General features: G+C 43.6%; 1 protein-coding gene across 1 annotated transcript in view; it reads right to left on the bottom strand.

Moving 5' to 3' along the window:
• LOC310854526 (protein TANC1-like) overlaps positions 1 to 21834 on the bottom strand; it is a gene marked incomplete at its 5' end in the record, with an annotated part of 74672 nt that extends 52838 nt beyond the window's left edge. The window contains 6 exons of the mRNA XM_083759206.1: positions 4202 to 4570; positions 6704 to 7016; positions 10753 to 10886; positions 13882 to 13983; positions 15146 to 15337; positions 21660 to 21834. Of these exons, the coding sequence (XP_083615332.1) occupies positions 4202 to 4570; positions 6704 to 7016; positions 10753 to 10886; positions 13882 to 13983; positions 15146 to 15337; positions 21660 to 21834 (1285 nt within the window). The remainder of the gene's footprint in view (positions 1 to 4201; positions 4571 to 6703; positions 7017 to 10752; positions 10887 to 13881; positions 13984 to 15145; positions 15338 to 21659) is intronic.
• Positions 21835 to 25218: the final 3384 nt, after the last annotated feature.

The raw sequence follows: 25218 nt of genomic DNA, 5'->3' as shown, positions 1-25218 counted from the left end.
TCTGTTACTGAACAAACTATATATCAATGATTACTAGAGCTATTTTAACAACACATATCCCTTACAACACCTTTAACTTTTCACAAAGTTTAATAATAATACGTTCCATGTGATAGATTGTTGTAGTTCACATTTAATCTCTGCATTTGAATGCATTGTCTATAGTGAAGCATCAGCCATCATCATTTAGCCTGTTTACATTTTAACCTGGGGTAAGAATGTGGGTTTTGTTCATTATTTAGCATTTGAAAAAGAAACATTGAATAAAAGTGCAGTCATCACAACCCTATTGAAACGAATTCCACACACCTGAGTGCTCCTCATTCCCTCAGAGCAACCTGAACAATGACTTAAAGACTTATCTCTCCCATGTTGCCACACAACATCATTGTGCGTGGCTGCGTGCTAGGCATTAAAAGCTCGTAATGCATTATAACATCCATATTTAATATACTGTATAGTGGCTGATGGCACGAAATGTGCTGCAAATGTGTACATTATACAGTGATGAAGTCTATACAGTACGTGCTACTGTATACCAGTAGTATAGGCCGTCTCATCATCTCATTAAAAAGAAGGTCCATAATAACAGCCTTGTTTCTTCACTATTCTGATCCTCATCCAGATGAAAGCAGCAAACTGTCCTTATAGCGACAGTGACGACTGTCAGCCGCTACGTTGAAGAACTCCTTGGGGGAATCTCGTCTTCCGCTCTGAAGAGAAAGGAAGAGGCGACTGCAGGAGGAGGAGGGGGTTGAAGAAGATGACAACTTGAGGGCGCACGCACTTAACCATTTAAAGTCACGTGACGTTCATTTTAGTAGTCTGTTTTTAGCCACGTCTCTTGTATAGCTCCGCTTGTCTATTATATGAGCGACTCTAAAGTGGGTGGCTAAAGCGAGTTTAACGTCGTTTAATGTCATTTAATGTCATTTAATGCAATCAGATAGGACTTTTCTGTTTGGATGTATGGGGCTGTCAAGGACAGAAAGTAGAAAGTAGTTTTTTGCCTCTCAGTATTAGGCGTTCCCGTATAACTTCTGTGTATGATGATGATGATGATGGCACGCACATACAGTCTATTCCATATAGACTATATGGAAGGAATTGTGCGATGCTGCAAAAGGAATGCTCCAAGGTCCTGCAGCGCCCCAAGGACTACATGTCATCATAAACAATGGCTATACTCTGACAACGCGTACAATGCGTGCGTAGAGCATAACTGGGATGAACATGCATTTTGTTCTCGACTCGCATTGTTCTTCAGTATAGAGGCCCAGGTCTAGGTCAGCGTAAAACTAGGCAGTGAACTGAATAAAAAAATACAATCATGTAAATTAAAAAACATGTTTAACCCATTTAAACCTGAGGACGATTCCTTCTAAATTCTGATAGTTTTCTGAAAAATGTATGTCAGAGGTCAGTGGTGCTCAAGCATTTTCATGTGAAGTACCCTCAGAAATATATGTAATTGGCCGCCGACCCCCATCTAAAATTATGTTATGTTCCAGGGAGTGCCGCGCTATGAGCTTGTAGATCTGCTATATTTCAATAGCTTAAAACACAGAAAGGGGTTCCTGCCCCAAAATGGGTTAATAGTGTTTAGAGAAGAAAATAAATGTATGTGGATAGTTATTATATACTCAGAAAAAGATTATATCCAAAATAGCTTTTGTTTAATTGAAAAGGTTACACTGTATGACTTTTATTTAGGTTTTATACTTCTTTGTACGACGGTATATCACACATTGCATCACAATGCGTTGTGAAAATATAGAAAAATGGGGACAGCAGGTTGGAGCTGTAGTGTTCACTGTAGTGTTCACCGTGTACATCCGACCTCAGCGAGAAGTAGAACACGACAACCCGATGCAGAGATGCTCCCCGCGGCTTCGCTTAAGATGCCCCAAATTATGCCTCCTCTGCACTGGAAACTAAATGTGGAGCGTGGAAAATGTTCCCCGCACACAGAGCGTACAAATGGAACCATATGGACCATATGGGGCCCTCACAAGGGGTCCATTTGGAGTAAATGAGGAGTACTGCCACCTCAATCAATTTAATCAATTAATCAATCAGCCATCAGGGATGGTGTCACTCCCTTCAACGTCATTCATCCACTGATGTGTAAAGCAGTCTACAACTAGAGAAATGTGGTCCTGGGAGTCAGACCATCCACTGTATCCAGTCAACAGAAATGTGTGAACGAGCGGGAAAGTGAGCAGGAAGAAGTTCACTGCTGTCACCCGAACACACTACACATTACACACTACACACTACACACTACAGACACACAACGCACCCCTCACCAACCTTAATCCGGTCGTCTTAACGCACCCCTCACCAACCTTAATCCGGTCGTTTTAACGCACCCCTCACCAACCTTAATCCGGTCGTTTTAACGCACCCCGCCCTCACCAACCTTAATCCGGTCGTTTAACGCACCCCTCACCAACCTTCATCCAGTCGTCTTAACGCACCCCTCACCAACCTTAATCCGGTCGTCTTAACGCACCCCTCACCAACCTTATTCCGGTCGTCTTAACGCACCCCTCACCAACCTTAATCCGGTCGTTTTAACGCACCTCTCACCAACCTTAATCCGGTCGTTTTAACGCACCCCTCACCAACCTTAATCTGGTCATTTTAATGCACCCCTCACCAACCTTAATCCGGTCGTCTTAATGCACCCCTCACCAACCTTAATCCGGTCGTTTTAACGCACCCCTCACCAACCTTAATCCGGTCGTTTTAACGCACCCCTCACCAACCTTAATCCGGTCGTTTTAACGCACCCCTCACCAACCTTAATCCGGTCGTTTTAACGCACCCCTCACCAACCTTAATCCGGACGTCTTAACGCACCCCTCACCAACCTTAATCCGGTCGTATTAACGCACCCCTCACCAACCTTAATCCGGTCGTCTTAACGCACCCCTCACCAACCTTAATCCGGTCGTTTTAACGCACCCCTCACCAACCTTAATCCGGTCGTTTTAACGCACCCCTCACCAACCTTAATCCGGTCGTCTTAACACACCCCTCACCAACCTTAATCCGGTCGTTTTAACGCAACTCTCACCAACCTTAATCCGGTCGTTTTAACGCACCCCTCACCAACCTTAATCTGGTCGTCTTAATGCACCCCTCACCAACCTTAATCTGCTCGTTTTAATGCACCCCTCACCAACCTTAATCCGGTCATTTTAACGCACCCCTCACCAACCTTAATCTGGTCGTCTTAATGCACCCCTCACCAACCTTAATCTGCTCGTTTTAATGCACCTCTCACCAACCTTAATCCGGTCATTTTAACGCACCCCTCACCAACCTTAACCTGGTCGTCTTAATGCACCCCTCACCAACCTTAATCTGGTCGTTTTAACGCACCCCTCACCAACCTTAATCTGGTCGTCTTAATGCACCCCTCACCAACCTTAATCCGGTCGTTTTAACACACCCCTCACCAACCTTAATCCGGTCGTCTTAACGCACCCCTCACCATCCTTAATCCGGTCGTCTTAATGCACCCCTCACCAACCTTAATCCGGTCGTCTTAACGCACCCCTCACCATCCTTAATCCGGTCGTCTTAATGCACCCCTCACCAACCTTAATCCGGTCGTTTTAACGCACCCCTCACCAACCTTAATCCGGTCGTCTTAACACACCCCTCACCAACCTTATGTCTAACTAATGATTAGTCTAAACTAAGTATACACCCCCATTAATCATGTGCCTGAGAGGGTGCCCTGCACGATGTAAAGCAAGCCATATTTTCTGTTGATATAAGTGGCCAGAGGTGGGACTTTTCCCAACCTTTGTCCCGTCCAAAAAACAACATAAAGTAAGTAGCCTTGCCGAGCCATGAGGCCCATAGGGCAGGAGCCTATCTCCTGTTTCTGTACAAGTACACCCCCTGGACATGACGCTAGTATGTCACAGGGACTCACCCCCAATCCAACCCTTGATGCTGAGTGTCAAGCAGGGAGGCATTGGGTCCCATTTTTAGAGTCTTTGGTATGACCCGGCCGGGGATCGAACCCCGACCTCCCAGTCTCAGGGCGGACACTCTAACCACAAGGCCACTGAGCTGTCCAAAAGAACATGCTTCAATATTATTAACAATACTATGTTTTGCCCAAATGATCAGTAGTAACATCCATGATATCCATGACATACAGAAGGTGAAGCTACTGCACCTGCCACGGAGTTCGGACGAGGCATCACGAGGGACGAGGTGCTGTGCGTGTTCCGCTGTGGGAGGGGCCTCTTCGGCGGGGGTGGAGTCCTGGGTTGCATGATGACGTCTGGATGAGGTATAAAGGCCTCGTCGTCTGCTGGGACGTCTACCGGGACGGGTGGGTTTAGGTTGTCCCTGCCGGGTCTGGGAGGTCTGGGATCATCGTTGTCCCTGCCGGGTCTGGGAGGTCTGGGATCATCGTTGTCCCTGCCGGGTCTGGGAGGTCTGGGATCATCGTTTGAGTTCCCACCAACTCTTCCATCGTCTTTAGTCAGATCCCAGCTAGAACAGCTGCGCTCCTCATTCTCAGAAGAGCTAGTGATGGTCGCTGTTTCACATGCAGAGAGAGAGAGAGTGATCAGTGGTGTGGACGGTCAAGAGAAAGGACAAATATACACACCTTGACCCATTTAGACCTGGGAACGATTCTACAAATGTCTTCTAAATCCTGACAGTTTTCTGAAAAACCCATGTTTCTATGTCCCCAAGATTATATGTAATTGACTGCCGACCCCCATCTGAAAATATGTTGTTCCAGGAACCCCCCAGAAGCAAAGATTTTAGTTCAAAACTTTCACTCTGAAAGAATATATATTCAATGATTTGATGCACATTTTCACGATTTTTCAAAAATAGCAAACCTACAAGTTCATAGCTATGAGCTTGTAGAACTGCTATTTTTCAACAGCTAAAGCATAACATAATGCTTAAAACATGCACCAAAAGGGGTTCCCGCCCCAAAATGGGTTAAAAAGAGTATACAGTATGATTTGTGGGCTACAGGCACAAGGCCATAGCTACAGTAAGTAGGTATAGAGGTTGCCTCTGAATCAGGTCACTGGCTTTGACCATCAGCTCAATGTGTCCAAGACACTATAGGTTCCCAGGTAGCCTACATCTCATCTGAGCCATCTGAACAGCCATCTGCTGTGTGTAGGGATGGCAGAAAGTGACCATCAGCCAAATTGAATAATCGACAGCTCTGCCGATTAATACTCGATTCATTGAACTCCCCCCCCCCCCCCCCCCCCCCTCATTGTATGCTAGTGCCATTCAGGATGGAAAATGAAATCCATTTGGATTTGGGGAGAAGTAGTTTCATAAGGGGCTGGTATGAAGTACTTGATATAAAGAGAACATGTTCAGTTCACTAATCTACACTCTACTCTACACCTGCCTTCATTTCATCTGATTGTCTGTCTGGCAGGCACTTAACAAGCAATCGTTAACTGTGTCTGTTAGTGAGAGGGGCAGAGAAGAGTGGCTTTGCTCAACTTGATTTATACTTATATTCTCCACTCTGATGAAGGTACATGTTCGATATATCATGCAGCCTTACTTATTAGCCTATATTTTGGCTATTAAAGACTCCGACGATTAATCTGAAAATCGATTAATCGGTGGCATCCCTAGCTGTGTGTAGCAGTGAAAGTAATTTTACCTCCCCTGGCACCTGTTAATACTCCCTTTCCTTTATAAATGCTCCATAAATAGTCTTTATCTGTAAAGGGCAGTTATATATATAGGATGGTTCTGTACACAGTGGGGAACTCATGTTTTTGTATTGTCTTGGTGTAATGTTTTTCTGTACTACGTGTTGTTTTTGTTGTTGGTGTTGAACAGACCTGTGAAGATGAATATCCTTCGGGACAATAAAGATTATTATTATTATTATTATTATAATGACATTCTGAAGGGCATGCAATTCAATCAACAAGGAAGGAATTCTCCACTTTGAACTGAACCTACAGTATCACAACCACAGGGTTGCATTATTGCACTGCATGTGTCCTTCACCCTTTTGTATTTAAACTATAAATACAAACGCCATTTAGGAAGAGAATATGTCCTATTTCAGGAGAAGCGGACCCATAAGCAACAAAGACAGCAGTGTCCTAGTTCTGACAGGAGGGAGCCTTGAGGCTGAAGTGGTTACAGGGACACAACATTTAAGAGATAGCTACTGTATAGGGTAGGCCAGATCTGACAAGAACCTACATCTAACACAACAACTCTCAACCATAACCTGGGTTTAACGGTAGCTAAAGAATTAACCTACATCTAACACAACAACTCTGGGTTTAGACGTTCATTGTCTGTCCTGATGAAGGTATAATCGACCGAAACGTTGACACAATAAAGAGCAACATCCTTGGCAAGTTTCTGACCGTGTGCAGGACCTTTTCTTTGTTTTTCAAAGATAACCTTTTTTTTTTTTGATATATTTTTTTTTTGCGGCTTACGCCTTTTATTGATTTTTGAAGGGACAGACAGTAGGCTGACAGGAAACGGGAGAGAGATGGGGGGATGACATGCAGTAAAGGCCGTGTCGGGTCCGGGAGTCGAACCCGCGGCACACTGCGACTGGATTACCAGTCCGGTGCCCAGACCGTTACGCTACGGCCTGGGCCAAAGATAACCTTTTTAACCCAAATAATCTAACAGACATCACAACTCTCACCTATAATCCCACTATCCATGCTCTCCAGAGTGGAAGAGGGACTGTGAACCGGCCCGGGGCTGTTTTCAGAGAGGCGTCGTGGGCTGGAGCAGCGGACCAGGCTGGACACGGGGCTGGAGAGGTTAGTGCAGGCTGGGTTTATGCCGGGACCAGAGGTGGGCTGCAAGGACAGAGGCAGAGGGCGGGGGTGCACCGGTGGCTCTCCGGTACCGGTACCGAGGCTCAGCGTTGCATCTGGGCTCCCCGAACAGGGAGACGTGGTACTGCAGGTCAGAGTGGAGCTGGGACTCACACCCTGGGCCGAGGCGTCACACTGCACAGGGAGAGAGATCAAAACAGTGTATTAACTATGTTGTAACAATGGAGCTTTCTACAGCTAGATTAAATGGTGCAAACTATCAAACAATAGCGACTTTAAGCAACGACGGCTACGGCAGTCGGCTACGGCAACCGGAAATGGATCAGTGCTCGATACATAAACCTGCTCTCCGTCGCAGCCCTTTCTACTACGGCAGTGTCTACAACGCCATGTCATAACCATGTTTATTGAAATGATAGCTGTCATTTACATTTACACTGATTGCTCCATCACCTCTCTTATGCTGTGTAATGTGTTGGCATGCTCTGAATGAAGAGATAACACAAATACCACATGTCATATTAACCATGTTTATTAAAACGGTTTTAGAATAACACAGATTGCTCCATGCAGCACCTTCCTCTTTCCACTGCTGATCATGTCCAGCGCATGTAGGAATTAAGCAATATCGGCAAGTTAGCTGACGCGCGACGGGGTGTTTTAAAAATTATAATAATAATGTGTTTATGTTTGACACATGCTGCATGGACGCGTCACCATGGGAACCGATGTCGCCGTCGTCGCAGGCTGTTTGCTTAACGGTTTTGACAGCTACGGCGTGGGCGTCATAGCCGCCGTGTAGCAGAGCCGTCCTGACAACAGTCGTTGCTTAACCCATTCTGACCTGAGATCAGATTCTAACGCACGGAAGAATGGTGGTTCTTTAATGCATTTTGACCTCAGATCAGATTAAAAAAATGTCTTAAATCCTGACAGTTAAAAAAAATAGCAGACCTACAAGCTCATAGCGCGCCACTCGGTGGCACGCTATGAGCTTGTAGATCTGCTATTTTTCAATAGCTAAAGCACGACATGATGCTAACACCAAAAGGGGTTCCCGCCCCAAAATGGGTTAAAGTCCCTAATAGACAGCTGCCTGGAACCATATTCTCTATCAAGTTAGGACCTCTACTATATATTAGCTAACTATAGCATGACATAATTATATAACTAATTATATCTGTATAACCCCCCTTTTTTCTTTTTGGTCTTTGTTGAAATCTTTGCTAATTTCTTTTTCTTTTCAGGCCTATGACGGGGTGGGTTGGGAGGGATTATCTTTTATTTTTTGTTAATTAAAAAAATATATCTAGCTTTATGTTGTATTTAATTGTTATCATTACTATATTTTTCTCTTTTTTTTGTCAACGGTGGTTGGTACTGCGGTTTGGGGGTAGGATTTTAAATGAGGCAAGGGGCAAGCCACTGACTGTAGTTGGCAAAGAATTTGAATTATGTTTTATGTGCATTTGTTTTTGTATGCCTGTACCTGTGCCTTTCATCTAAAAATGAAGAGAGAGAGAGAGAGAGAGAGAGATCAAAAGGGTACAAAGAAAAGGAAAAATCACACCCGTGAGAAGTGAGAGGCGCTCTAATCATCATGATATCATCTCATGCTGGCCAATCACAATTTGCGTCCTCACTTTTACGTCTTCCCCTTTCTGCCCTCCCTTTTATCTTCAACATGTACTTTGCTTAGCCAATCAAATCATCGCCCATCGCCCATCGCCCATCGCCCATCACTCATCGCCCATCGCTCATCGCCCATCGCCCATCGCCCATCGCCCATCGCCCATCGCCCATCGCTCATAGCCCATCGCCCATCGCCCATCGCCCATCGCTCATAACCCATCGCCCATCGCCCATCGCTCATAACCCATCGCCCATCGCCCATCGCCCATCGCCCATCGCCCATCGCCCATCGCCCATCGCCCATCGCCCATCGCCCATCGCCCATCACTCATCGCCCATCGCCCATCGCTCATTGCCCATCGCCCATCACCAAAGATGCGGTCGTATTATAATCGGGGACTTGACCATTTGACATTCAATGTTCCTTTTCACAAATGAGTCTTATATTCGGCACAATACGGTAATAACAGTATTTAAAATAACCATGTAGATAGATAGATAGATAGATAGATAGATAGATAGATAGATAGATAGATAGATAGATAGATAGATAGATAGATAGATAGATAGATAGATAGATAGATAGATAGATAGATAGATAGATAGATAGATAGATAGATAGATAGATAGATTGGTTGATTGATTCATACATACATAGGAAATCTGCTAGTTTATTACAAATAATAATAATAGTCCACAAATAAAATATGAATAAAGAATACAACAATCTCTATTTAGAAAAAAGCAATGTGTGCTCCGATTGTGTCCATTTATTATGTACTGTATTCTGGTCAACTCATCCTGACCACCCCTCCATCTCTCTGCTATCCCGAGGCTGGGAGGAACGGAGACATGGCAGGGAAGGTAAAGTAGCTCAGCGTTATTCCCTTTATACCCCAGCGTCATTTATCTTAGCCAGGACAACCCACATTGCTCATATGAGTCGTGCTGCTATCTCTGTGTAACTGAGTGGATCTGGAGCTCAGGTGGTAGAACGAGGCTGTGGAAGTGGGCCATGGCTGAGCAATGCAACCACACAGACGTGATGAAGAGATTTATGAAGAAGCAGTGGTGTGCACAGATAGACACTAGGGGGTGCTAGAGCTAAAAAACAACAAAAGTGTTCTTTTTTTTCTTAATTTGTAGTGTGTGGACCATGGTGACATTGATCAATTCTTGATAAAAACGCTTCTACTATATTATTTAGGCCCCCACAATCTAAAGCTATGTTTCTATGTCAGTGGTTCTTCGATAAAAAAAAAATAGCAGACCTACAAGCTCATAGCGCGCCACTCGGTGGCGCACTATGAGCTTGTAGATCTGCTATTTTTCAATAGCTAAAGCATAACATAATGCTAACACCAAAATGGGTTCCCGCCCCAAAATGGGCCGGTTCCACGCGCTGCACAAGGTGCCCTTTTGTTTCACTTGAGCACCTGCCCCTCTAAACGTCTGTGCACGCCACTGTGAAGAAGTATGTACCAGTGTTGTTTTCGTCGACTAAAACTATGACTAAAAATGTTCGTCGACTACCTTTTTTCCACTGATGAAAACTAAATGGAAAACGAAATGAAAACTAAGCCATGATGACTAAATACTAAGACTAAATATACTCACATTTCGTCAACAAATAAAAACTAGACTAAAATGTTAGGAAGGGACTAGTGGAGAAGAGATCCAGTATATGTAATTCTATACTTGGTTGCACGCTGAAAAATGTGTGTGTTGTGTAAAATCAGTCATTACGACGGCATCAAGGCCTGCTGTGCTAAAATCTTATGATATTTTGTCGACTAAAACTAGACTAAACACTAAAACATTCCAGATGACAAAAATGTGACTAAAACTAAAGGAAAGCTATTCAAGAGACTATGACTAAAACTAAAAATCTAAATGCGCCGCCAAAAACAACACTGGCATGTACAACAGCCGTCTGTCACGACTCACGACTCCCCCAGCGGTGCAGGGGTTAAAAAGATATCGACTGTAGGATCGGAGCGATGCAGTCGTAGTACAGCACAATATAATCAATGTGGTCGACTGTCAGATATGTTCATCTTCTTGTGCTGCAGGGTTTTGATTATAAAGCATAATAAACAGATACAGCTTCTACTGTACATCCTGCTTCACCCAAAGGCATTAATAAAGTTTCAAATCAAGTTTCAGACTTTGAATAAGAAGAAGGCATCTGATAATGGGATACTTAAAAACTAAACAAAAGGCAAATAGCTTCTAGGCAATGTGGACTATAGTGCAACAACGTCCACAGACACCGTACCTTCTTGTCCCTCTGGTCCTCCATAAGAGAGCTTTCCGTGCCTTCAGGGGCTTCTTCTCCCAGTAAGAAGCACAGTCTGGTCATCAGTTCCTGGGTACAAATGGAGGAGCCCTGACTGGGCTCCACGTGGAGGTCTGGAACGCAGGATGGGAGGTATACATGTGCAGATGGAAACATGGTATACAGTAGGTCAGATTAAAGATGGGTGGATATACATGTGCAGATGGAAACATGGCATAGGTCAGATTAAAATCAGCAAACTCAGCGTCTAATACCCCCAACCTACCCCTAAAGATAAAGATGAAACAAGAAGATATAACTCCCCCAAGTCTCCCATCCTGCATCAATGCCAATATATGGTATGTAATGTACATATATATCTATATATCCACAAGTCAGTGTAGCTCCAGCTGCCCTGATTAGTAATGCAAAGGCAGAGTCTTTTTCAGTTTGTTTGTGTGTGTGTGTGTGTGTGTGTGTGTGTGTGTGTGTGTGTGTGTGTGTGTGTGTGTGTGTGTGTGTGTGTGTGTGTGTGTGTGTGTGTGTGTGTGTGTGTGCATGCACCCTGCCCGGCACGTTCAGCTGAGAGACGTGACTGTGAATGTCAATGAGTTTTGCCATTTGACTGTCTTGCTTCCACCTCAGCTGTGCAGTGAGACAGGTCCTCTGTGCAGTGAGACAGATCCTGACACAGTGAGACAGGTCCTCTGTGCAGTGAGACAGGTCCACTGTGCAGTGAGACAGGTCCTCTGTGCAGTGAGATAGGTCCACTGTGCAGTGAGACAGGTCCTCTGTGCAGTGAGACAGGTCCTCTGTGCAGTGAGACAGGTCATATGTGCAGTGGGACAGGTCCTCTGTGCAGTGAGACAGGTCATATGTGCAGTGGGACAGGTCCTCTGTGCAGTGAGACTGGTCCTGACACAGACCATGTGGTGCAGTGAGACAGGTCCTCTGTGCAGTGAGACAGGTCCTCTGTGCAGTGAGACAGGTCCTCTGTGCAGTGAGACAGGTCCTGACACAGACCATGTGGTGCAGTGAGACAGGTCCTCTGTGCAGTGAGACAGGTCTCTGTGCAGTGAGACAGGTCCTGACACAGACCATGTGGTGCAGTGAGACATGTCCTCTGTGCCGTGAGACAGGTCCTCTGTGCAGTGAGACAGGTCCTGACACAGACCATGTGGTGCAGTGAGACATGTCCTCTGTGCAGTGAGACAGGTCCTCTGTGCAGTGAGACAGGTCCTCTGTGCAGTGAGACAGGTCCTCTGTGCAGTGAGACAGGTCCTCTGTGCAGTGAGACAGGTCCTGACACAGACCATGTGGTGCAGTGAGACATGTCCTCTGTGCAGTGAGACAGGTCCTCTGTGCAGTGAGACAGGTCCTCTGTGCAGTGAGACAGGTCATATGTGCAGTGAGACAGGTCCTGACACAGACCATGTGGTGCAGTGAGACATGTCCTCTGTGCAGTGAGACAGGTCCTCTGTACAGTGAGACAGGTCCTGACACAGACCATGTGGTGCAGTGAGACATGTCCTCTGTGCAGTGAGACAGGTCCTCTGTGCAGTGAGACAGGTCCTCTGTGCAGTGAGACAGGTCCTGACACAGACCATGTGGTGCATTCATCTATATCACTGTCTAAAGCTCCCTGATGCCATGACCTTTAACCACGACTCCTCCATGGTCCACGCCCACCTCCCTGTAGATAGCGCTGATGGCGCTCATTCTGTGTTCCATTCGTACACAATCATAACTCAATGATTCTTCCTATGCTGTATAATCAGCTGACCAATGTGTATGTCAACATGGAGTATGATGAAGAACAGCTCACACCTCGGCTCACGAGTCTCTCTGGGGTTTAGAGACCTCTTGTTGTTCCTCAGTCTCTCTTTGTCTCCACCTCAGGCTATTTGCATATAGCAGAGAATATGTTTTTGCCCCTGTCTGTCTGTCCGTCCGTCCGTCCGTCCGTCTGTCTGTGTGTGTGTCCTTCCATCTGCTACCAGCTAATCTCCGGCACCATTAGCCTGGTTGCTACGAAACTGCAACACACACTCCCTGGATACCAATTCTAAAACCTCTGCCCCAAATTTCCCAGAAGCCTGTTATAATGGCAGCATGAAGCCGAGTTTTACAAAACACATTTTTTTTCATATAAACTTGATTCTGTTCGGTAAATGAGAGGGAGGGGGGGGAGGGTGGTTGGAAGGGGAAAGAAAGAGCAAACTTTGGCATTCAGTCAGCAGAGCAGTGAGACCCAATCTGGAGTGATGTTTGGCATTCAGTCAGCAGAGACCCAGCAGTGAGACCCAATCTGGAGTGATGTGAAGGCAGATGATAAACTGAATGTCCAGCGCTATCCATCAAACCACCTAGTAGTTGCCATTGGAAACAGGAAGCTGAGAGGTGCCTGGCAACCAGAAGGGAAGATGCTTCATACAAACTGTATACGGCAGCCTTCAGGGCAGCCCTCTGGTCCCAACATACAGTATACTGTACACAGCCCTCTGGTCCCAACATACAGTATACATACAGTAGAGGGGCTGCATGGGACGGGGCATTTACATCACCTTCACAAATATCACACTAAAACAATTACAAACTTAAACACACACACACACACACACACACACGTGCACTCTCTCTCTCTCACACACACACACACACACACACACACACACACACACACACACTCTCTCTCTCTCTCTCTCACACACACACACACACACACACACACACACACACACACACACACACACACACACACACACACACACACACACACACACACACACACACACACACACACACACACACACACACACACACACACACACACACACACACACAGTGAGGATTACCGGTAAATACACATGCCTGATGATATTTCTATTTCTGATTATATTTCAATATGGGAAACTAAACGCAAAGCTTTGAACCCCCCCCAACACCCCCCCCCCCCCCCCCCCCCCCACACACACACACACACACACACACACACACACACACACACACACTCTCTCTCTCTCTCTCACTCTCTCTTCCTCTTGCCCCCTCTTCTCGTCTCTAAACATTAAGCCTCTGATAAGTCCCTGTAAAACAGATATGGAGATAAGCGGTCCTTCTCTCTCTCACCTCTGTGGGCTGCTGCCTCGCCTGTACGACACGGGGCAAAAACCAGAGCGTTCCTGGGGTAAGAAGATCGGGTGTCCACATGCTCCAGCCTCCTTATCAGTCCTGTAGTCAGCGCAAAGAGAAGAGGGGCGAGCCAGAGAGGTGGTAGGAGGGAGGGACGGAGGGTGGAGATATAGGGAGGAATATGAAAGAGAGAGAGAGGGCGAGAGAGAGAGAGAGAGAGAGAGAGAGATTAAGCCTGCCCAGATGAGATCTGCGGTGCAGAATTTGAATTGTGTCCCAGGAGTAAAGCATGTGCCCTGAATTTGATGCACGCGTGCAGAAAGCCACACAGTTCAATCCACAGTGTGTGTTTATCTCTAATGCCTTAAGTAAAGTTAATGTCTCCGTCTGAAGGGAGAAACAGGGACGCATCGGTGTGGGTCAGTGCTTGTATTTTATTTAATCTATGGATTGTGTTTTGTGTTCGAGGCATCTGAGGACAAATGGGGCATCATCTTATGTTATCATGAATGATTCAGGTCATTCAGGAGATCATTTCATGCTCAGAATACTGAGATATGGCGATTTAAACTGGACCACACCTCAATCGCACTGTGAAAGCTGCCCTGCGTAAATACAAAATAACAAATAACAGATGGCGTTCGCATGCATCTACAATCCAAGTGATTGTTTTAATCCTTCAAAACAAACACATAAATGAGTGGATCACTTCAGAGGTGTGAGATTGTGGGTCACTATAACCGTTATGCTTTAGAATACATACTAGTTTGAAACATGGAGCTGGTTTGAATGGCCATATGCTTACTCATTGCTGCATATTGCCCCCTAGTGTTCGCACACAGTTTTTTTTTATATGATTGACTGATTGAAAATTAATTTATGTACTGTACACTATTGTAAGTAAGTAAGTAAGTACATTTTATTTGTAAAGCACCTTTTAAGACAAAATCACAAGGTGCTGAACAGAACACAGAACAAGCAATCAACAAGTTAAAACCAAACAGGAAAACATGAAGTGAACAGCACAATGAAGTAAAAAGACAACAAAGAATTTAACGAAACCAATAAACAAGGTATTGATTGTATTGCATTGTATTGATGGCCCCATAGTATTTAATAATAATATTAAAGCCAGCACCCACAGCGCCCCGAGCGGGAATCGAACCCAGGACCTTCTAGCTGTGAGGCGACAGCACTACCGACTGTGCCACCGTGCCACCCCATCTCTTTATCTTCTATACAAACTATATATCAAACATACCCATAGAGGACTTGGCACAGGAGTGCGAGGGTACAATGTAAGACTGGTGAGGAAGCTGAGGGGAGGAAGGCAAGGAGATGGACACACGCTTGGTCAGTCTGGTCCTCCTGCCCCCCCCACTGCCACTGCCCACATCCTGGAGGTGTGGAACCACCCCCCTGGCACTGCCACTCTGCAGGGTGGCATGAGAACCTAGAGGAGAGGAGAGAGAGAGAGAGAGAGAGAGGGAGAGAATGTCAAATGGAATACAAGCACCTTAAAGATGGAGTGCCACATTTTTTTTCCACCCTAAAACATGATCATCAGGTATTATTACAATATAAGGGGGAAGAACTTTTTCCAAAAAGTGTACAGTATTTGTTAAAATCATGCTTTTATGTGGGCACGCCCACCAGTTCATTAAGTACGCCTGGTTTGCCTGGTGGGTGGTGATGGGTGGTGATCCACCTGAACTGAAGCCGCACCCACAGCTGTATTTGTATGATAAAGGGGGAGGGGTTAGGGGAGGGGCTGATAGTGTGATGTCACTATATTACTGTTTACTTCATTGGCCCGTTTGACTGTCAAGGGTTCAGCCTCCAGGAAGAAACCCTAAATACAAAGTTAATACACCATTGCACATAAAAACAACTCCAGGGTGTCTAATGAAGTACGGTCACCTCATAGACACATGAAAAACTGGAAAAATACAAAAATTGTGTCACTAACGTCTCCTATATGGATGTATAATTGTATATTGTATAACTATCTCTGACAGAAAATGCACAATTTATTTTTTATAGTTTCACAAGATAGTATTACCCAAAGTGCTAATATAACACAGCTCTGTTTACAGTACACCTTTATTTGATTCCTATTTATATCCAAAATGTATTTGTAAATACATTGTTCTGTTTTGATCGTCTTGTCCCACTTCTGCTTTGGCAATGTAAACGTACGTTTTCTCATGCCAATAAAGCTCAATTGAATTGAATTGAATAGAGAGAGAGAGAGAGAGAGAGAGAGAGAGAGAGAGAGAGAGAGAGAGAGAGAGAGAGAGAGAGAGAGAGAGAGAGAGAGAGAGAGAGAGAGAGAGAGAGAGAATGGTATTATATGTACATTGTTGTAAATATATTTTATACAAATAGTAAATCTGTCTTGAGATATGATGTGGGGTTAAATGTTAAATTCACAAGGAGGAACAACAGGCTGATCTATGATTATATAAACCTTTTCACTGATTACTAATTGGCAATCAAGGCCATGTTTAGCATATTTAATAAGTCTTGAGACTACTGATTGTTTTGGAGAAGTAGCACACAGAGAGCATGCGCCCGAGGCATCGAGTACAACGTCTCAGAGTTTGTACTGTTATATCTCTATTATTCAAAGGTCCATAGCCATGGTCATGTACTTTAAACGTACAATTTTAATGAGCCTGACACATTTATCTCCCGTTCTCTCTGCTTTCGCCAACAAGAGCAGCACGTTATGAAATATTAATAAGCAGCATGTTCCCTCTATTTTTTTAAAGGGGAACTTCACCCAAATCCTGTTAACCATTTTGGGGGCGGGAACCCCTTTTGGTGTTAGCATTATGATATGCTTTAGCTATTGAAAGATAGCATATCTACAAGCTCGTAGCGCGCCACTCGTTGGCTTGTAGGTCAAATCATCAGTCTATGGGGTACACACAGTGCTCAGCCAATCAAATCATCAGTCTATGGGGTACACACAGTGCTCAGCCAATCAAATCATCAGTATATGGGGTACACACAGTGCTCAGCCAATCAAATCATCACTATGGGGTACACACAGTGCTCAGCCAATCAAATCATCAGTCTATGGGGTACACACAGTGCTCAGCCAATCAAATCATCAGTCTATGGGGTACACACAGTGCTCAGCCAATCAAATCATCCCTATGGGGTCACACAGTGCTCAACCAATCAAATCATCCCTATTGGGTCACACAGTGCTCAGCCACACACACACACACACACACACACACACACACACACACACACACACACACACACACACACACACACACACACAGCTGTGCATAGGAGTGGTGAGCGCCCCTCAAATATAAAACTAAATACATTAAGATCTTGTGATGTCACAGGGAATGGACAAAAAAAACTAAATACACTCCAACATCATGTTTATTATGTCCTCGACTTCATTTAAATTTGGGTGCAAAATGTGTGACGTGCCCCCCATAAAGATTCACCAAAAACCTGTTTTATGTTGCAGAGAATATTCATATAGCGGTCTGAATTACCCTTTGAAATGTCTTCTCTTCTCTTCTTTTCTGCAGATCAAAGAGCACAAGATATTATAACATTGCATATGCTTATCAACAATGGGTTGTCCATATAAGATCAGGATATATGTATAGGTCTACTGTGTACAACTGTACATATACATAAATAATAAATAGAAAACGGTCCCCCACCCTTCAAAACACAGTTTACAATTTACAATTTACAATTTAGGCATTTAGCAGACGCTCTTGATCCAGAGCGACTTATACATTTAAGCAAAAACAAAAGCATGTCATACATCACATATATAAAAAGTAGTTATCATGAATCATGTATAAACTAAGAACGTAACAGTGGAGTATCTATGTCAACTATACATACTATACTATATTATATATTATACAATATGTGTACTATAAAGTGCTATGACTACATAAAATGCAATTCTAGTGCTGTCTACGTAACGAGCTATAAGTCTGTCTAAAATACTATCTAAGGTCACATTCATACCATTGCGATTAAAACGAATCCTGCTGCGCATTGTCAGAAAGTGTGCTTCGTTTGGCAGGTGTGAAGGCTCATTCGAATCCTAATGCGCAGCAAATAACCGCATTTTACTCCGCCCAAAAACGTGGGTTTCGCTTCGCTTCGAATCGCACTTGACTACGATTCGGTGCAGGTGTGAATGCAATCCGCAGTAAATAAAGGAAATTAAGTTTGAGACGGAGAAGGCATATTTTACGCAGCACAAAGATGTCCCGTTACTGTGGATAGACGTGGTCGAATAAGGAGACTGAAGCCCTGATCGAAATGAGGACGTGTACATTAATCAATTGCTTAAGAAAACACATAAAAACACTGCAGTGTATTATAGCCTACATAATATTCTGTCTGTCTGTCTGTCTGTCTGTCTGTCTGTCTGTGCGTGCCGTAAACATGGAGTGCTGTCACTGTGTGGGACTGGGGAGTTATATCAGTGCGCTCATGCAGCGCTGTACTGCATGCCCAAAAGAACAGTGTGTGGCGGCTGCGTGCGTAGAGAGAGAGAGGGGGGGGGGGGGGGGTCCCAGACGGCACGACACATGCACGTTATGAGTGTAATTTTATCACAGATTTCACTGTGTAGGCTATAGTTTATGAATGGAACACATTGATAAAGGTCCCCCTTGCTGCGTTTCCAATTGCTGCGAATGACAGTGTGAAGGCAAACCGCAGCCAATTAAATATGCAAGAATCCAATTTCCCCGCCCATACGGATCTGAGTCTACCGAAGTATTAGGTTAGAATCTGACCTAAGTCGACAGTTTGTGGTATAGCAAACAAAAGATACAAATGGGGAGGGGTGGGCTATGGCATCTCTGATCCCTAATTCTTGTTGTATAATTCAGCATTCTCTTTGTAGGTCACAAAGCTATCCTCCAACTTCTCCTGACACACTTAGATGCATGAAGGACTGACACACTGTGTGAAGGTCGACACGGAACACGCTGATGAATTGGGCTAATTAAATTGGTTCCACTTAAATCACCCAAGAGAAGAGACTTCAAAATACAAGTCATCATAGCCTATACGACATACCGTATAATAAAAGGATTTGTTAATTTTCTTACAGAATCTTCTTATTGTTATGCCTATTATTATTATTATTATTATTATTATTATTATTATTATTATTATTATTATTATCATCAATTTATAGTCATGTGGCAGATCATGCTCTTATCAGCTTGACAAAGTGCATGAACAGAGTAAAAGGCATGAACTAAAGGGTCAAGCCTATAGCTATAGTGCAAAGAAAAACAATTTAGTGCTACAAACTTAAGTGATGCCAGGTTTATGCCTATATAAAACCTATAGCTTATGTCTGAACAAATAACATTCTTATAGTATTTGTGTACAAACTGTATCTAAGAGTGTGGTAACTAACAAGTAGACTAACCATACATCTGCATATAGGTTATACATTTTTACAATCAGTGACAAAAACATGCCTTATATAATTATGAAACGCAAAACAAAGTGGATAAAAGGGGACCGCATGTCTCAGGGAAGGATGACAAACGTTGGACGGTTAATTGGACCAGATATTATCATTGTGAAATATTAATTAAAGTGCTGCAATTGTGTTAAAGTTGCAATGATCTTCGAATGTCTTACCTTTAGCTGAACTGTGTTTCTTTCCTCCATCCTTTCCTCGACCCTTTTTATGACCAAATAGGAACATAAGTTTGTTGTTTTTTCACTTTCCCCTCCTGTGGATACACAAAGATTATGTTCGTTTTAGTTGCAAAGACAAAATGACTATAAATTAGTAGGCTACATGTTCAATATTGCTATGACGGACCATTGTGCTTAGTTTCTATATTTCAATCTCACATGAAGTATAGGCTAATAATGTACACAAAATGACCAGAAATACAAATACAATAAAGCCATGATACCTACTTTTCAAGTGCTCTTTGTCGCCAACATTGTCAGAGATGCAAGGGGAAAGTCGATAGATGTCAAAATGAAGTTTGTAAGTCAAATGTATATTATATAAATAGCCTCCTCTGTAGCCTACTGTAAAAGATGCTCGTCGGGTTCAACTCCTCACAGTGCGGTTTGACAGAGGCTGGATTCGCGCATAGGCTAAAGGCGCGCGCACGTTCACGCGCGCGGACGCGCGCACACACATAAACAGAATTTTAGTTGACCAAACTGTTTCTTTGCATACATGTTTCATTGATTGATTGATTTATTAACAGTTTGCAGAATTATAGTACATTTCAAGTAGCCTACTATGCCTACAACTCAATACAAAAAACTGTTAACTGTGAGTGGACGACACCAAAGCATTACACTTAATTGTTTCCAATAGGGTCCACCATTTTCAATTCATCAAAGTATATGCGGGCACTGCGGCAGTGGGCACTTTCTGTCATTCGATCTGTGTATCAAAGAGTATGACGGGTTAACCAGACATATCCTTGGATATACTGTTTTATGTAGGCCTATTAGAATGTAACGAACCTGTGCCAGCAGTGTAGGCCTACTGTCTGTTTTCATTTCGATGTCTACTTTACAGGATATTTAGCCTAACAATTCTTACTTACTAAACAACATAGTGTCGTCCTCAGCAGTCTTCAGATAGTTTATAACGTAGCTTCCCCCAAGTTTCCATGGATTTTTTAAAAACATATAGATTTTTCTTTAAACATATAGTTCTCAAAGCAATTATATTCACATATATTTTTTCATACACCCAAATGGCAGCACAAACACAAAAACAAAATCTTCAAAGAAACACCACCAGGATATGTCAATGAAAACAAAGAAAAAAATACATTAGCCTACAAATAGGCTTTAGTTAAACAAACAAACGCACAATGTCTCCATCACAGTTCCTTACTCCCAGCCTACAGCTGACAACTCAAATTAACCAAATCCAAAGCCTCTTCAATATCACCTCGCTTAAAGATGGAGTGCCACAATCTTTGTATTTTTTCAGTTTTTCATGTGTCTATGAGGTGACAGTACTTAATTAGACAGACTGGAGTTGTTTTTATGTGCAATTGTGTGTTGACTTTGTATTTAGGGTTTCTTCCTGGAGGCTGAACCCTTGACAGTCAAACGGGCCAATGAAGTAAACAGTAATATAGTGACACCACACTATCAGCCCCTCCCCTAACCCCTCCCCCTTTATCATACAACTACAGCTGTGGGTGTGGCTTCAGTTCAGGTGGGCGTGTCCACATAAAAGCATGATTTTAACAAATACTGTACACCTTTTGGAAAAAGTTCTCCCCCTTATATTGTAATAATACCTGATGATCATGTTTTATGGTGGAAAAAAATGGTGGCACTCCATCTTTAATGAAGTCCAAGAACCTCTCCCATATCTCATATAGGCCTAGAATACAAACCTCTCCCATATCTCATATAGGCCTAGAATACAAACCTCTCCCATATCTCATATAGGCCTAAGAACCTCTCCCATATCTCATATAGGCCTAGAATACAGCAGGTTTGGATAAACCTCTCCCATATCTCATATAGGCCTAGAATACAAACCTCTCCCATATCTCATATAGGCCTTAATGAAGTCCAAAACCTCTCCCATATCTCATATAGGCCTAGAATACAGAACCTCTCCCATATCTCATATAGGCCTAGAATACAGCAGGTTTGGATAAATCTAATATTTTCTCTCTGAGATGATTGAAACCACCAGATGGCGCCATAATAGAATCTATCGCGGGAGTGTGTGTCGAAAAGATGAATACTGGAAGACTCGCCTCGCCGAGTCTTCTTCATCTTTGGCGAGATCACTTCCCCTTTCGGCGACTCCTCGTCACTTTCCGGGTCGAGTTCTGTCTGAGAACTCGACCCGGAAAGTGACGAAGAGTCGCCGAAAGGGGAAGTGATCTCGCCACTGGAGCGCGCATCTAGCTGCTGCATGATGATCATGCACGCTGACCAGCTGCGATGTAAAGAGAAGTTTGCGACCCATGCAGAACACAACGATGAGAGTAGCCAATTTATTTTTTTAACACGCAGCACCTCTCTCTCTCTACGTCTCTTTCTCTCTCGTGTGTGTGCACTGCTGCGCAATGTCACAGACACAGACGCGATCAATATATAAATAACAGGCAAAATCTGTGACTGTGATCATCTCCTCACACACAGCTATGATTGCGAGCCATGCGTGCGCCTCGCATGCAAGCACTGTCTTGCTGCTGTCATGAAGGGGAAAGCAAGTAGTGTAGTGTACACTTCCATTTGTATAAAAATACGTGGTTTTATTTCTCGTTAGTCATAGCCTATTCATGCTGTTGTAGTAGGCTAGCTATTCATTCATTCAGCTAGCCTACTACAACAGTACAGAATGCCTGACGATGCCTAACGAGATGCCTGATTTATTCTTAATGTGTTCGTGAGCGGTCAGGCATTCTGGCATTCAGGCACGTTGTGGGTAGATCAGCCTGCTGGGCGTAGCCTCGAATGCAATATTGATCACTTGGTATGCTAAGTCGGACCTAAGTCCTGTTGTTGTTGTTGTTGTTGTAACGTTCTGAACTTCCTGACTGAATTACATCTGAATAGCAAAGCTAACAACGATGATGATGATGATGGCTACTGCTAATGAGATATTAGCATGTGAGAAATTACAATTCTTTCATCTAAGTAAACAAATTAGGCAATCAGGCAATATTCTATGACCAAGTTGCCAACAAAGCAAAACATGAGTGTCACAAACTATCATTTAGCCCTGTACTGTACACTCTCAGAGTTTAATGATATTAAAAATGTATTTCATCATAACCACAGCAATATTATATTTACGTTCCTTCTCTACAGCTTAAATCAAATGGAAAGTAGTTTCCAAAGTGGGTTATGGGCTAAATGATAGTTTGTTCTGTACACTCTCGAAATGATTTACTTTAATCATTTAAAAGACTAACTCAAATGTGAACAATTCAGGTAAAAGGTTTAAAATGCCTGAGCTACAAGCTCAAGGATCAGCCAATTATCTGATTTCTTTATTCCAAGTGGGTAATTTCAAATATTTAATTAAAATGGTTCATTAAATAAGGCATTGGATTGCTTAAAATACATACTTGTAAATAATGGTAGAACGCTTGTGAGCTTGTAGATCGTCTATTCTCAAATAGCCAACATAATATAAATAAGCACATTGTTTAGTGGACGATATATAGGGGACCTGGTTGCTTGTTTCACTCTCACATCCACGATATGGGGCAACCCTGGTTTGTTTTGTTTTTGGATGCACATCGTTAGCACAGTAGCTAGCAGAGGCTGCAGCTGCTGAAAGTGCCCCGGAAAGTGAAGAAAACACAAACACTGAGGGAACTAGTTGTTGTGCCACGAAAAATAGCGAGAGTTATATTATTTATATACAAGCTCACAACGCGTCGCGTCCGGACACGTTGTAGATCAGCCACTTGCAGCTCCAGCTGGTGAAAGTGCCCCGAAACTGCAGGTTGAAAAGACCCTCAGCTCTGAACTCGGTAGAATCTGCACCTGGCTCGCTGATAACAAACTATCCTTACACCTGGGAAAAACTGAATCCATCCTCTTCGGATCAAATAGTAAACTCAGCAAGGCAGATGGCTTCTTGGTTAGAGTGGGTGACAATATTATCACACGAAAAGATGAAATTACCTACCTAGGTTCCATCCTGGAGGCCAATCTTTCCGGTGATAAAATGGCCACCAACGTAATCAAAAAAGTCAATCAAAGAACAAGATTCCTTTACAGGATCTCCTCACTGGTCAGCAAAAACACCTTGAAGACCTTAACAGGAGCCCTCGTACAAGGTTTCTTTGACTATGCATCCACCTCTTGGTACCACAGCACCTCAAAGGCCCTTAAAACAAGGCTCCAGACCTCTCAAAACAAACTGGTCAGGCTCCTACTTGGCCTCACCCCCCGAACCCACCTCACCCCTGCCCACTTTGACAGGCTGGGATGGCTTAGGGTCGACGACAGAGTACAGCATCTTGCAATGGGTCTGGTCCACAAGATTCGATACACCACCAAGATACCCATGTACCTGTCTAAATACTTCCTTAATGTAAACGAAGTCCACACCCACAACACCAGAGGGAGTGCAACAAACCATGTACAACCCAGATTCGGCACAAACAAGGGACTAAATTCTTTTCGCTCCTATGCCACCAAAATGTGGAACGCCCTACCAACAGTCATTAAGACATGTGAATCCCTTGACTCCTTCAAAACCGCTCTCAAAGGGCACCTACGGATGGCTGCAATTCGAAACTGGCCTCTGTAAAATCTGAATCCCCCCCACCCCCCCACCCCATTTTCCCTCACTGTATATAGTATCTTTTCCCTTTTTTGCTTCCCATATGATGAATTCCTGTTCTGTTCTTTACCTACAGAGAAATGTCTATTTGTATGTCTCTAAATGTTTGTATGTCTTTAAATGTTTTGATGAATTGAACAATGTGGACCCTGTTGTAAACAAGTGTAATGCTTAATTGGGTCGTCCACTCACAGTTGACAGTCTTTGTATTGAGTTTGTGCTTAAAATGTACTGTAAATTCTACAAACTGTTAATAAAGATTTCAATCAATCAATCAAAACGTGAGCTCGTTGTGAGCTTGTAGATCAGCCTGCGGAAACTTGCAACAGAAAGCTGATAAAAGTGCCCAGAAACGTGACGAACACTCGCCAGAATGTGAAGAAGCGTCGCCCCCGCGGCGAGTTTTCGCCACGTTTCGGCGAGGTTTCGTAACGTTTCGGCGAATCCTCAAGTGAACTCGCCAAATCGCTAAATTCGGCGAGTATTCTTGTTACCGAAAAGATCCGTTTGTGTTTGTTTTTTGCAAGAAAGTCGCAATATGGACAAATGTTCTTCTTGCCACCTTTAATACTGATGGGGTCAACAACTTGTTACTTAATTGGGTCAAGTGACTCACGTCAAGGCATAACCACCATGAACCATGTATCAATAGATAGGCTATCCCCCGCCGCCCTGTAATCTATTCTTTAAACCGCTAATAATTTATCAAATTATCTATGATCATTTTTTTTAAAGGTGGCTGGAATGGCTGCAGTCAATTCAATTTTATTCAAGAGCTTTATTGGCATGAGTAAACATACGTTTACATTGCCAAAGCAAAAGTGGAACAAAACAATCTTGATAAAACAATAAAATAAACTCAAACAGAGCTGTGTTGTTTATACATTAACACTAATCTCTCTCCTCTCCCTCCCTTTACGCAGGCGCTTTATGCCCCGGCTGACGCCGAAGATAGCAGATCTAACAATACCAGCCGGCCAGCTCACAACGTTGCG

Source organism: Protomyctophum parallelum (genome assembly GCF_964188405.1).
Source record: "Protomyctophum parallelum genome assembly, chromosome: 2".
NCBI lineage: Eukaryota > Metazoa > Chordata > Actinopteri > Myctophiformes > Myctophidae > Protomyctophum > Protomyctophum parallelum.
The sequence above is the reverse complement of the archived record's forward strand: the minus strand, read 5'-3'. Positions and strand labels throughout refer to the sequence as shown.